The sequence below is a fragment of the Psittacula echo genome (genome assembly GCF_963264785.1).
Source record: "Psittacula echo genome assembly, chromosome: Z".
Taxonomy (NCBI): Eukaryota; Metazoa; Chordata; class Aves; order Psittaciformes; family Psittacidae; genus Psittacula; species Psittacula echo.
In genome coordinates this window covers 54,797,019-54,812,115 of record NC_137742.1, presented here as the reverse complement: position 1 = coordinate 54,812,115, position 15,097 = coordinate 54,797,019, and the positions used below count along the sequence as shown (strand labels likewise).

At 37.5% G+C, this 15,097-nt stretch overlaps 1 protein-coding gene across 6 annotated transcripts in view; it reads right to left on the bottom strand.

Annotated features, from left to right (window-relative positions):
- GAK (cyclin G associated kinase) overlaps positions 1–15,097 on the bottom strand; it is a 78,109-nt gene that overhangs the window by 42,617 nt on the left and 20,395 nt on the right. For all 6 annotated transcript variants that reach the window (XM_080636586.1, XM_080636587.1, XM_080636588.1 and 3 more), the window contains 5 exons: positions 14,999–15,088; positions 9,658–9,793; positions 8,964–9,076; positions 8,282–8,393; positions 5,920–6,043 (listed from right to left, as the gene is read on the bottom strand). In XM_080636586.1, the coding sequence (XP_080492712.1) occupies positions 5,920–6,043; positions 8,282–8,393; positions 8,964–9,076; positions 9,658–9,793; positions 14,999–15,088 (575 nt within the window). The remainder of the gene's footprint in view (positions 1–5,919; positions 6,044–8,281; positions 8,394–8,963; positions 9,077–9,657; positions 9,794–14,998; positions 15,089–15,097) is intronic.

Genomic DNA, 15,097 nt, shown 5'->3' with positions numbered 1-15,097 from the left:
CTAAAAATGAAGGAGGCTGGAGGGATTCAGTAAAAGATTATTGAATTTACAAGGATTGGGAAGAGGATTTTAGATAAAGCAAGAACAATTGTTCTGAGAAGCACATTAACCAGTATTTACACAGAACAGCATAATCAGTGTCTTATTAACCAGTGACAACCCAAGGCCTTAAGGGAATTAAAATCACAAGAAGAAAAAAAAAAAGCAACCTTGGAAAGTCTTGCATTAGGAGGTAGACAAAATGGCCAAGTAACAACTATTTCAAAATTCTTCATCTTTTCATCTTTGGAAGGACATAACTTAATCATGTAGCTCAACTGTAACATTGTGGCAAACAAGCTAAATAAGGCAGAAATTTACATTCACAGCTAATCATGATTTCTTACTAAAATTAGTGATGAGCATAGTCCTCCGTAAGACTGCAAAGTGTCAACCATTATTTGCTGCTTACACCCACCAGCTTCAAGCAAGAAAACATGCAGATGATTCTAACTATATCAACTATTTTTGATATAAAGAACCATCTAATACAATAGCCTGAGAACAAAGAACCATTATAACCTCAGTGTTACAGCACTGAAGATAAGCAGCAACTAAAAGCAGAAGCACAGAATTATTAAGAGCAAAAACCAACAATCCTCACACATTCCTTTGGGAACACTTTCACATACTGACTTTTTACTAGCAACACCATTAAATTCAGATTTGCTTTTTACATTTGTCTAAATTAAAATTATTAGGACCATGGATCTCACACATTGCTGAAAAAGTACAGCTTGGTATGTCTACATCAGAGCACAGCCAACTCAAGCTTGCCGTTTTGCAGAAAAAGAACTGTATGTCTAACAACTGGAAAAGCATCAGAATGTAGAATTAAAATGTAGCTGCTAAACTGCAAAACAGCAAAAGTCTCCTCAACCATGTGACCCTGTCCATAAATTACTATTCCTTGAACTTTATTTCAAAGCTATTTTAGTAAAAGGCTTGAACGTAAGCTACTCTGGTTTTAGAGAAGTGTTTCATGTCAGACTGGTAACAGAGATTGCTTTAAGTGGCAGGAAGTTTAAAAAAACCCAACCAAACTAAACCAACAGTTCTTATTAGTGTGTAACTGGTAAGCATTCCTACCTATTTAGTTACAACATTCTCATAACTATAAATCAGAATAAGGTCTTCCATTTTGTTAACAGCAGAAATTTTATTTACTTAATGATGTTGTTGGCAGGTGATAAGGGTAGAAGAGCACAGAAACAAACTGAAAGATTGCACGGAGTATTTCTGGCTTGTAATCTATACGGAAAACAGTATGCTTTTTAAAGCTCTAATTAATTAAACAAGAAAGTATTTTAGGACACCAATATTTAGTCACTTTTGTGATGATACTAGGCAACCTCGTGGTATTTAGTGAGAAGTCTAGTGGGAAAACTAGCAAAAAACATACGCTCATTTTTCAGACCAAACACCTTAACAAAATCAGAAGTTTTAATTAGATGTTGAAAACTTCTCACTGTGTAAATGGTCGGCATTATCAATCCTGCCAAAGAACAGCTGCACTAAATACCATAACTAATATTAAACAAAAAAATCATTCCAGCAAATAAAGTTAAAAATTCAATTAAAATTAAGAATTCACAACATCAACTAGTTAGCACAGAGCACAAAATTCTACAATAGTGTATAGTTACCTTGTGTTACTAACAGCTGAAGATGGGAAACAAGAAAGAATGACAGACTAAGCAGCACAACTACAGTGTGAGCACACAAACCATCATCTTAACTTAAATAATGTTCTAACACTAAGCAATCTTCCTCCAGACATCTCTACACTCGCAAGATTAGAAATATATCTATTCATTAGCTAAAAACCACAATTTTGCAGTTTAATTTTTAAAAGCCAGGAAGAAATGCAGCACTGAAATCCACATCAATCCACTCCCAACTGGTTTTGTTTCATAAAACTGCATTAATCATTCAACTACCTAAAGCAACACAAAGATCCATGAAATAAAACATTAATTTAGCACCAAACCAGAAGCAACATCACCTTAGAAGCAATGAAAGCTAGCAAGAAAAGGCAGCTAATTGTTCGCTAGATTGTTAGATCATCATCTCTTCAATGAAAGACACTGTTCTGACAAAGCAAAACAAGACTGATCCTAACTTTTGCATGCTGCTTTCAACACCTGTGGAGACTGGATATTTCAAACATTTTGGTATTTTTTTTGGCAGGGCATTTGTAACCTCTGTGGATGCAGACTTCAATAAGCATAAAAGCTGGTCAATGGCATAGCAGCATCAAAAACAAGACGAACAGAAGAGAGCTATGTTGAGGCCACATGGCTGCAGGCTGAGATATCAGGCACAAACAGGTACATCTACTGGAACAAATTTCCCTTCTACACAGATGCTGCTCTGTCATATCAGGCCCCTTCACAGAGCAGTGCATATCGGCTCTAGGTGTGTATACACCCAGTATTTTCTTTTAAGTCAGTTTTTATCAAGAGAGGGCTAAACCTCTGTTGCTCTGTGTTCTCTCTCACATAGCTATAAACTGTTTCTGCCTAACCTGAATCTGCAAGTGAGGTGGCCTGGGGGACAATCAAGACGGCCCTCATTCAATCTCCTATTCCTAGAAGCCTGTGACATACCAGTTTTCAGGCTTTATCACTTACTAGTGTAAACAAGACCAAAATTTGAATCAAGGCAGCCATGGGAAAGGGAAAAAAAAAAACAAACTCCACAATATTTTCTGTAGGAACTACAGAACACTAACCACACTTGTAGTTTGTATTCAGCAAGAAAGAAGCCAGTCTGCAGAAAAATGAAATAACTCCACATTCAGAAAAGCAATGATAAGTAAGAAGGAAGGCGCCTACCTGATGAAATGACAGACTGCAACACATGGAGTGCTTAAGTGTGGTGAGGAAAAAATGCACAGGGAAGAGACATTTTAGTTTGTCCAGAATGTCTACGTCTCATGCTGGTTGAAGAGTTTTGGAAAGGCAGTCAAGGATGCAACTGTAGAAGAGGTATTCTCACATCCTTGATGGTACTGGCTGTAGCCACAACACAAGTTTGTAAAGGCAGAGAATGATCACGACAAACAGATATATTCTATAGTAGATGCAAACAAAGAATTAACACTTCAGCTCGGTTAAAACACAAATAGCTTAAGAATGTATAAGCCCAGTGGTGGGACTCTTAACAGCACAGTGAATGCTAAAGAACCTGGGATTACCTTAGGTCCTACATAACATTAAGTATTGCTCATGTTAATTCCATGTCCTGCCATTTCAGTGAATTGTCAAACAGAGTTAAGATTCAAAAGACACAAAAGCCTTATATCAAGGAATGAAAATTACTTTTCTTTTTTTCCTTTACTAATAGTTAGTAAGTTCCAAAAAGAGCTGCACTAAGATATCTTCAATAGCACTCACATTCCTCACAGAGGCTCAAACACTACCAAAATGTAAATAATCACACTAAGTAAGGTTTGAAACAGTTTAGAACATTCCAACAGTTCCTAATGTCCCACACAAATGTAAGGTATAAACAATACTGCCATGGGGGTCTCTGCAGGAATCAAGAACCTCAAGTTTCACCTCAATCATGCTTTCCCATTTTTCTCAAAAAAGGGATTCTAACTAAAGTGCCAAGCACATAGTTCAGCCACAGAACACTAACCAGCAATTCAGAGTCACATAGTAATTCTAGAATTAAGAGATGCAGGACTTCGGGCAGTTCCCATAATTTGAACAAGGAACAGTAACAAAGAGCATGGGAACTGAACAGCATCTTCTCAGACAGCAAGTAACCAATGTCCTATACTTCAGAAGCTATCAGATGACCTCTGCAAATGCAGCTGGATGTACAGTTACTATGTCATTCCTTGCACACTACACTTACTATGCAACCAAAGGAAATCACACAAAGCAAAAAAGCCACACACACCTGTTAAGTAAGAGATAAAAATAAAGTTCAGGCAAAGAATAAGCCATTCCATATAAAATATTCAATTTTAGACAGTGCTTATCCACCACTAGAAAAGGGGAAAATTGCACGAAAAGAAATTCAAAAAAGTAATTAAAACTTCCAGTGGCCTTTAAGGAAGATGCCACTTACAGGAGCAAGAAAAGGAAACTTCTCCAAACATAGCTGACTGTTGGAGGCACAACAATCCATAAAGTCATGCGGAAACAAGAACACAAGGAAGTGGAAGTGCAGGAGGGCTTCAGAAGTATGTAGTGTACAAACAAAACACAGTATCAGAATAAGATCTAATACAGGAACACAGGCATGGGAAAATAAGGCTTACAACATTGTCAGAGGTAAAGAAGAATTTAAGTGTTAATATGCCACAAAGGAAGAAAAGCAATTTCTCTGCTGTGGAACTTAATCTAAGCAAAACTGGCATGATTTAAGACAAGGAATTAAGTACCTTGAAGTTTATAAGTAGTAGAGCCATCAAAGGCAAAGAATCTGCAGAACATTCCATGTTTTACCGACAAAGTACATTTCATTTAACAAGATACCACAAAAGGAACAGAAGTAGGACTGAAAAGGAAGGGAGAAGAAGATCAGTTCCACAGAAGGTAGCAGGTACAAGGAGGTAAAGACCAGAGGCCTGCAAGACAGCACATGCCAAAGAAATAAAATGGAGAGCAGCTGCTTAAAAGTTGTAGCTAATCATGTTATTTCATACATGGAATTCCCACAGTTCTGCTGAGCTGCTAACAAGTCACCACTTTTCATCATGCAACAGCTCATTCCCCTTGTACTTCCCCTGTCTTGCCTTGAGTCATCGTAGTTTTCCCAGACTGTAAAGTTTCTGCAGAAAGCTTAAGGACAAACCAAAGCTAAACAGCTTTTGTGACTTTTACAAAACAGAGGACTTGATCTTTCTAACCCACACACAGTAAGCTTAAACAGTTTAAGTGTAAGAGCAAACAGCTAAAAATGCACTTGAACTGGCTCAGAGGTGTAACATCTACAGATCTAACTTACCCAATTATTACAAACATTTTAGAGTGCACTATGCGCAAGTTATACTCAGTGGCAGAAAAACGTGGCAAGCAATAGACTTCACAAGCCACAGCACAGTATCCCAATTAAAGGGCCACAGACTGTACAGTGAGGGACAAGGTGCAATATTCCTTAGGAAGCTCTAGTTCAGCCATGGTATTCAGTAGTGACTTACCTGTTCTTTCTAGAATTAAGAAAAAACTTTTACACTGCATAAAGTATTATGAATGACAAATGGAGGAATCATAGATTAATATTGATCACACAGAGGTACTAGAAACATTTGGAATAGGATTGAAAATCTGATTAGAAAAAAATAATCACACATGAGATATCTGAGAACATATACATCAAAACAGTGAGAGTCTTTTTCCATGCAATATAGGGCAAAAAAGACAAACTGCAGATTCTCTCACTTTGCTTTAGAGGGCATAGGACTCCACCTGCAAACTAAACTGGACAGAAGAACTCATACACTGTTTCCCTGCAGTTCTAATTCTTGCCTCCATTTCCTTTATTTGTACTTTTCACCACCTTTTTTTCTGCCTCTCTTATACATAATTCACTCAATTCATTCTGAACCATGAGAGTCCATACCTCCCCACCCTGCTCCAGCCCCCACCTGCTCATCTCTTCCAAGCTTTAGTACCTAAAATGCAGCAGAGAAAGTAGTACTTCTGGAAAGGCTTTTGCTCCCAGCATTCTCATTTCTAGTATATAATTGCTAAAGAAACTCTGGTATTTATATCATTCATAAAATTTCAGAGCTAGCTATCAGCTAGCTTATACTTAGAAAATGATACTGAATTTGATCATATCTGGAGTAAGCTCCAAATCCTTCATTTAGAAGTCTTACCATCACAATGTAAGTTTGGTGGTTTGGGGTTTTTTACTCACTTGGCCACAGACTGGATAACTTTAGAAGATGTATCCTTAATATTAGTGAAAAATCGCTCTGTTCCACCCCTCAGAATATCAAAGAACCCTCCATAAGTCTGGTCACATTCCGCAACGGTCAGGCCTATAGTTGAATAAAAATAATTGTACTTGAAGTCATATCCTGGAATGGGCTCCATACTAAAGCAAGTTGCCAATAAATCTGAGAGTGAATGCAGATACAGGCGACACCTTGTTGTAAGCCTCAGAGTTCTAAAGTTCTGCTTAACTATGACTTATGCAAAACACAGTACTTCCTGAAGTCAGGAGGTTGAGCAAACTACTTAACACATTGTAATTGATTGTTGCATTTAAGACAAAACAAGGTAAAAAAAATCTGAAAGTAAAGCATTTATTGGCAGTGCAGCAGATTTATTTTTTTTTTTATTTTTTTTTTTTTTAGTATCAATCTCTTAAAGTGTAGCTTATTATTAGCAAATCTACTTAAGCAACCCCAGCAGACACATTTTAATGCACGGCTTCAAAAGCAGCTGTCATAATTCAGTTACTTTTCAAGCACAACATCCCTATTAATGTGATTGAATAGAGCAAACAGTACTCATTCTTGCACAAAACAGATGGCCAGACAGCCTTTTGATCATAATCCTATTAGGAAGCCTGATTCTTCCACAGAAATTGATAGATAGGTAACATCACCACAATAAATATTACCAAATTTTAGAAGTTTCCCTGGAACATTAATATCCTTTGTCTCATTCACAATTCAGTATATCAAGCAAGACATATCAAGATAGAAGGAAAACTGAATATAGTACGAAATAATCACAGAATCATAGAACAGTTAGGGTTGAAAAGGACCTTAAGATAATCAAGTTCCAACCCCCCTGCCATGGGCAGGGACACCTCAAACTAAATCCTTTGATACCACCTACATTATTTGAAGTGTTCCATATCCACATGTAATATATATGATGGGTACAGAAATTGCTTTTTAATAAGATATCAGATGCAAATAAGCCTACCAAATTCTCATTTTCTCTACTATGTTAAGTGCAATTAGCTTCAACTGAATGAACCCTGGAATATCTATTTTCACAGAATGCATATCAGCTGTTAATAGTGTCGCTGAGGAAACATGTTTTGGTTGACTATTTAGTATTGCTAGTGCAACTATTATTTTTCCTCAGATGGAACCACAACAACTTCTCACCTTTGATGTCCTATGGTGCAACCAACTCCTGAAGGCCCTACCTGCACAATACTCCCTTAATTAGCTGCACTCAAGGCAGTACCAGCTATTTCTGAAACTACTGACTAGATATCAAATAAACCAAGTTTAAGATGCTGCTTTTTACTTTTGAGGCTGTCAGACATTAGTTTTTTGGAAGTGAAAATACTAAACAGCTTTAGACTATGATCACGGTCAGATACACTTCAAACTATCACAGGGGCATCAAAAGTCTCTTCAGGAAGAAAGCAACAGGGAGAGAAGGACCCCAGATACTTACAGAAGTATTTATTCCTCAGACATGCTTTTTGCAGGCTAAAATAAATACATGTCAGGTCAGTGACTCCTTAACATTAATGAACTACTGTGATCCATAGTGAAATCCCTGCAATTGCTTCTGCAGTTCTTTACTGGACTTTCTGAAGTTAAACACCAAGCCCATTTAAGCACAGTTATACCAAAAGCCACAGAATGGCTGCTATATTTTTAAGTTGTAACTGACATTAAATAGTTCTTAGAAAGCAAAGACAACTGTCACTTTCTTACCTCAATGATCCAATATTGTACACAAACGATATGTACTGGTTTCAGTAACTTCCGTTAAAGTAACACATTTTCAGTTAAAATACAGTATTTCTAAAAGATTTTTAATAGTCTGAACTTAAACTCATCTTAAATTCTCCACTTTACAGAATACAATTTAAAATATCATTGCCTCACTGAATTGAGAAGTTTGGACTTTAAAATAATCCACTTTTACTTGGTTTTATAGCCTAAAGTCTACTTTCTCCACTGCTCTTGTTCTAGAGAATATTACCGCTTACTGTATCTGCATTTTCATCAAGTTTTGACTTGTTTCACATCCACAAGTCAATAATGCATTTTAGTTTCAATTACTTTATATAGGAAACCAAATTTTATCTTGCCCAGCAATGAACTTCAGAAATTCAAATTTTATATACATCAACATAAAACCAAACCCTGAGAAAAATAAAACAAAGTTAGAGACAACAATATAAATGCAAAATAGCTAGTACTTGTGCAAGATGTCTAAAAACCCCAAATGATTTCCCCCCTATCCCCAGAAGTTATGCAACTGGTTTATACTAAGATGTTGTCTTTTTCTGCACTTACCTGCATTGTACATATTGTTGAGCTGCCCTGCAGGCTTAGAGCTCTGTGAAACAGAGGTCACAGATGTTCGAGGCTGAGCATTGTTTCCATAGCCTCCATTTTGTTCCAGGAGCTGAGAAGATTAACAGTTACTATAAATATTTTCTTGTCAATTTAGCCAACTTATTATGCTTTGTAAATTACTTTTACATGGCAAGAACAAGCAAGCTGAACCTCAGGAAAAAGCCATGAAGTTCAGATAAACTAATTGATTCACATGCAGTTTTGTGAAAATTAAGCACTGAACAGAAGATACTTAAGTGGGTTTCAAGTTAGTATAGGCAAAGCCTTCCTATACTACATTTTCTATGCAACTATGATTAAATGCAGCATGTTAAACAGAGCACTTGCATACTAAAGAATGATCCAAGAACATGAGAAGTTTTTCAACAAATAATAACTACAACTAGTTTCCTTGCATGTCATGTAAGCTCTGTGCCTTAAAAGGTACCTTTTCAAAAGTTTTCAAATCTAGAAGTCATGAGGATCAATTCAATTGAATTTCAAAACAAATTAGTGTGAAATTTTCAAAAGACTAAGGAACAGGTCACCTACTGACATCTGTTACTAAACTCACACTTACTGGATAGAAGATGAGATAAAGGAGACCTAATCAGTAATGCTCTTTATGAGACATCTTTACCTCTGTGATGGGGGATTTAGGATTCACATTCCTAGCTGCTGCAATCTCCTGCAGTTGATTCACAAGTTCAGTGATTGACAGTCTCTCCTCGGGGTTCACCTTCAAAGCAGAACCTAAAAAAGAGATTCAATGTAAGAAATCCTTCAGAGCTTTTCTCCCAGCATACATTAATTTCTTCAGGGCACTCCAGTGCAGTAAGTAATCAAGCATGTAAACAGAGTAAAGCAATTGCTAAATCCATAACCAAATGTAATTGTCATAACGGGTATCCATAAAAAAAAAAAATATTTTGGTTAAGAGTATTTCAAAGAATATACTTTAGGATCAGTTGATGATTAACATCAGAAGTAACTTTAATCCTGTTAGCGTTGGAGACATATTTATATTCAAGTTTCTAGTAATCTATTGAAAACTTAATGAAAATAGAATTTCTAACACAAATTCAAAGAAACTAAATCAAAACACTAGTTGTTCCTACGGACTAATTCAGATCCTAAGCAAGACAGGCAACAAAACTAAAAACCACAAGTTTTAAATTTCATTTAAAATTTTAATTTTTTTTTATAATGGATTAAAATTTTTAACAAACCAAGAAGTTAAGCTTTTTCATCATCCCATGTCAACAATGTTTAACAACAGTCATTAATAAAATGTATCCATGAAGACACCAAATTAAGTAACATTGTAAACTTACGAATAAGATCATGAAACACAGAGTAGCGGGTGTCATTTTGAGGTATCACGTATTTTCCATTGACTATGCGAAGTTTAGCTCCATCTTCAAATGGATGTTGTCTAAAGCACAGCAAGTACAGGATACAGCCCAGAGCCTACACAGAGTTAAACAGAAATATTTCATAGAATTGTGTAATCATTTATGCTGGAAAAAGAAACTGTAGATCACAGAGTCCAACCATTACGCTAACACTGCCAAGTCTACCACTAAACCATGTCCCTAAGAACCACAACTATACATCTTTAAAACCTCCTGAGATGGTGGCTCAACCACAGCCCCGGACAGGCTTTTCCAATGCCGGAAAACCCTTTTGGGGAAGTAAGATATCTTAACCTCTAATCTAAACTCCCTGGTGCAACTTCAAGCATTTCTTCTTGTCCTATAGCTTGCTAGTTGGGAGGCAATAACAACACCTACCTTCCTACAATCTCCTACTCCTGGCTATGCAACTGCAGTTCCCTCAGCTGCTCCACCAAAAGACTTGTGCTTCAGACCCTTCACCAACTTCATTGCTCTTCTCCTGACCCACTGCAGCACCTCAATATCTCTCTTTTAGTGAGGGGCCCAGAACTGAACGCAGGATTCAAGGTGTACCCTCGCCAGTGCCCAGTACAGGGGGATGATCACTGTCCTGGCCCTGCTGGCCACACTATTGCTGATACAGCCCTTCCTATACTCCAGCAGATCAACACTTCCCCCCAACTTGGTATCATCTGCAAACCAATAATCAATCTCCTTGTCTAGCTAACTGACAAAGATACTAACCAGAACTGGCTCCAGTACTGAGCCTTGGGGAACACAGCCTGTGACCAGCCACCAATGGGATTTAACTCCATTCACCACCACTTAACAGGCTTGGCATCCAGTTTTTTCACCCAGCAAACACTACACAGATGTCATGGTGGTGTTGCAGCAAGCAGAACACTCGCAGAGGCAGCTGGTGATACTGCCAGCCCTGGATGTTATAAAAAGGGCTGTATGAGCCCAGACTGGCAGACGAGCCGCCAGATAAGCAAGGACAGGGAAGCGCAGGCACAGAGACAGGGCCTGCCTGCAGTGATGGACAGTGGGCTACTTTTAACTATAGCTGGACATCCAAGACAGGGAAACCACCAGGCCCAACACACTGCACTCCTCTTCCTCCTCTGCCACCAAGCTAGAGAGTTGCCAACAGTCTGCAGAACAGGTAACACCAGCTCTTACCCCATGGTGGTCTACACCTGGAAGTTCCCCAAGGCAAAAAGGGAGCTCTGTTTGCACGGGGTACCGTGGGACTGAGCTCCTGCCACTAGCCCTAGTGAAGCAGTGGCCACCTAAGTGGGCAGAATGCTTGTGGTAACCAGCATTATTGTCCCAGATGGGCGTCTCCCAACCATCAAGGAGGCATGGAATGGAAAACCTTGGTGTAAGGCCCAGGCAGGGAGGCAGGGCTGCCCATATTAACAGAAGGTGGCTAGCACAGTTGTTGGTTCTCCTGCCTTCGGCAGCTGTAGCCTGGACAGGGGCACGAGCACACTTCTGCCTTCTTCCTCCTCCACCACTCAAAGGAGTGTTGCTACTTTATACAAGGATATTGACCCAATGATAAAGAAACACCTTATCTTGAACCTCTACACCTTATCTTTTATCTTAATGAGACAGCACCACAGTCCTAGAGGAAACTGGGAGGTTCTCATAGCCAGGAACAAAACAAGGTCTGCAATACCCACCTTTTTTATGTAAAACTTATCATAACTTGAATTTATAAACTCTTCTCATTCTTTCTGATTCATGACCCTATTGGCTGGTTGTTCTTGTTTGTGCTGTTTTTAATTCAGGCAGTAATATTTAAAGCAGAGTTTTAGACTATGAAATTGATTAAGCTTCCTAATGCTGCTTGCAAATTTCAGGTTTCAATCATCAACTGCTGCTTTATGCAACTATATATATTCCCAGAGCTTTAGAGATCAGCTTCACACTCCTTTAGAAATTTAGAACTCCTTTCAGCTTCACACTTTGGATGTTTTTCTGAAGACAGAACACTTAGTGAAACCTTCATTTGTTTGGCATGTCAATTAGAGAACTCCAAGAAGCAGTTCTGCTACTAAACAGGTTTGTGTGTTTTTTCCCATTTATGGAATTTTTCAGGTTCAGGGATTCTTTTATTCCTGTCTTTTTTAAAATTATAATAAATCCATTTTATTAATTTCACATATTCATATGTGGAAAATGAGTTGTCCTGCAATACCAAACATGTTCAAGAACAGAGATTTTTCTTATAAACAGGCTCTGAAGTTTTCATACCTTCATCATGCATTTTAAGGAGACTCATTTTATTTGTGGAGACAGAATTCAGTCTTTTGTATTTCTAACTCATTATGCAACGCACCTGCTATGTAAGCATTTAAATGTTAATCAGTTAAAATGATACCGGGGTGACAGACAGTCTCTGAAACACTTGTTCTGGCAAAGATTTTAAGAAAATAAGCCTGAAATGACAGCCCCTTTACTTCCTAAAATCAGAAGGCCACTCGATGTTTAAACCAAATAATGTTTAAGAACATTTTCAGACAGGTTCATTCAAGTCTCATAGATCACAAAACCAGCACTAACAATCCTGGGAACTTTCAAATACCTTGGTATATCCAAACTTGAGACATACGTCCTGACAAAAGAACAACCACCCAGAAGTCAGTTTTGAACTTGAATCTCAGAATAGTCTAGGTATTATGGTTTAGTTAAGATAATTTCATCTCTTTCTTAAGAAAATGTAAATTGATATATATTCTATGTTTTCATAGAAGTTAACAGATAAATATGGCAGTTAAACAGTAATAACAGTAATTACACAGTAATAACACAGTAAGAGAACTGTGTTCCATCTGGCCTATAAGAGTTCTATTATAAAGCATCCAATGCCTCCAAATGTTTACACAAAGGACTGGAAAACTCCCCCTCAAAGTGCTTCCGAACCCCAGCTTAGTTGCTTCAGCATATGGACTTTTATAGCCCCCACAAACAAGACAAGGCAGTGAATACATTAGCTAAGAAATCTGCTCACTGCCTCCAGTCTTCTGCATGCACAACCTCCAACTCTCCTTCACTGCCAATTTATCCCAAGAAGAGTTTCAAATATTTGAACATTATTGAAGTCACAAAGGTCTGATATTTAGTTGATGAGTGTCTCAATCCAGGGACAGAAATAAACTGCATATAATTAATTCTGTGTTACTGTATAGCAAGCAGATTTTTGTCAGTCTGTTGATATATAGCTCTCCATAATGTATGCACTGAAGCATCATGTAAATCCACATTAATTAATCCAGCATCAGAGTACAGGAAATACTACTCTGCTACAGAAATGCCTGTTTACAAAGAAGTAAGGCAGACCATAATTTAATTGGAGGAATGAAACAACTCTCTCACAGTCCAAAACGACACCATGCACATCAGAAGACAGCATCCACAGCCACACGGGGCAGAAAAACACAAAGGCAGTCAGCTGAACACACAGGAAGTGAACAGATCACTTAGAGTTGATCTTTGCATTCATTGCTAGAGAATGCTTTTCATTTCCTGTGCTTTAACTTTCGCATTGCAGGACTGCAGGAGTGATACATTTTGAATATTTTAAACACCAATTGTGATTCCACCTGGATACTTCCTAAAAAGAATTAAACTACATGAAATGTAAAGAGATAATTCAGCTTACCTGCTAGATGTCTTGCACTGACTATAAGGTTGGTTTGTTTGTGTGATTTTTTGGCTTGGTTCCACCCCTCCTGCTTTTTTGTGTTTAGGGTTTTTTGTTGTGTCTTTTTTGGGGGGCAGAGAGGGGCTTTTCAGGGAGGTGGTTTTTTAGTTTTGGATTTTTTTTTTTTTTTTTTTTTTTTTTTTTTTTGGGAGGGGTGGGTTTTTTTTGAACCCAACTTTGAAATTTTGCTCCCTAGCTAATGTATTCCAAATCTTACTCTTCTGCTTTTTCATAGATTGGCAAGAGCGAAAATGTATGAAGGGCCATCCAAGCTCACACTGTGATCAGCAAAGTGACCACAACCAGGAGCGTTAATCACTCCACTTGCCTTCTACAGAAGGCTATTTTGTTTATCCTAACCACAAACTACAAGATCAGTTATGCTTTCCTAGACAGTGCAATATTCTATTGCCAGATACTTTGCATATTTTCATTGAACCCAGCGTGTAATGGAAAACACACAAAACAACATGTTCCAACAAAGGCTTAGTAAATGGAGGAGATCTTCCAAAGACACAGCAGGAGACAACCACCATCTTAATACTAATGGATGCAGAATTATTCTAAACAAAATGTAAGTTGTAGCCTTTTGAGTGAGGTTTTTCTTAAACACATTTCTACCTTTATGTTTACCTAGATGTAATCTTGGCCTAGACTTCCAGGATTTAGCACATGTAAAGTGACCAAATGGTCGGAAAAATGTATTTTTCTTGGTGCTTCTTCACATGCCAGAAGAAAATCATCAACAACTAGAGAAGCTGAGTAACAGTTTTTGCAGTATATTGTAGCTAATTTAAGAAATTGAATTAAGTTCTGAGATTAGAAATGAAAACTTTTAAAGCACCAGTATTACATGTTCTCAATTTGTCTTTTAACACACTGCCAGTACAGGTAACAGCTGAACAACTTGACACCTGCCTCTGTAAAAAACATACAATAAACTAAGACCCTATGCATGAGGCCACTGGGCAATACTTCAGCATTATTACCGTATTACGCAATTGAAAGACAGAACTTAGAATTTATCTAATATCTGCTTATGATTTTTTAGTGAATGTTAACAATTTATCATCTTTTCTACAAAAAGCATGAATGATCTCTGCATTACTCTCATCCTCACTGTCTGTATTTCATCTAGATGCAGTACCTAGACACAAGCATCTTTAACTCCACAATAGGCTGTCCCAGGGTTACATATATGGCAGAGCACAAAAGGCAAGAATTTAAATCTAAGGACTGAAAGTATTCAGGATCTAGGATGGCAAGCTTCAACTAGGCAACTATACTACTAAAATACGAAGTTCAGTATTGCTTCTCACAGTGGAAAACAAGTTAGATCTGGGAGAAAACCTCTAATATTCATCTCTTAATACATATAAATACTCATCTCTAAATATTTTCCTAATATTTAGATAGACAGTTCATCGTTAAAGTTCATTTTGATGAAAGACAATCTATCCCGTGTTTATTTCAGTGTTTTTATTTAATCGAATTAACACAAAGACTGCAAACTCAGTTTAAGCATGACATTAGCAGCTATGATACACCAAGAGAAAAATTTCTTACCCAAATATCCTGTTTTTCACCAATTGGAAAATTTGAATACAAGTCTACCATTTCTGGTGTCCTGTACATTGGCGTTGTATTCCTTGTGATCTGCAGGAG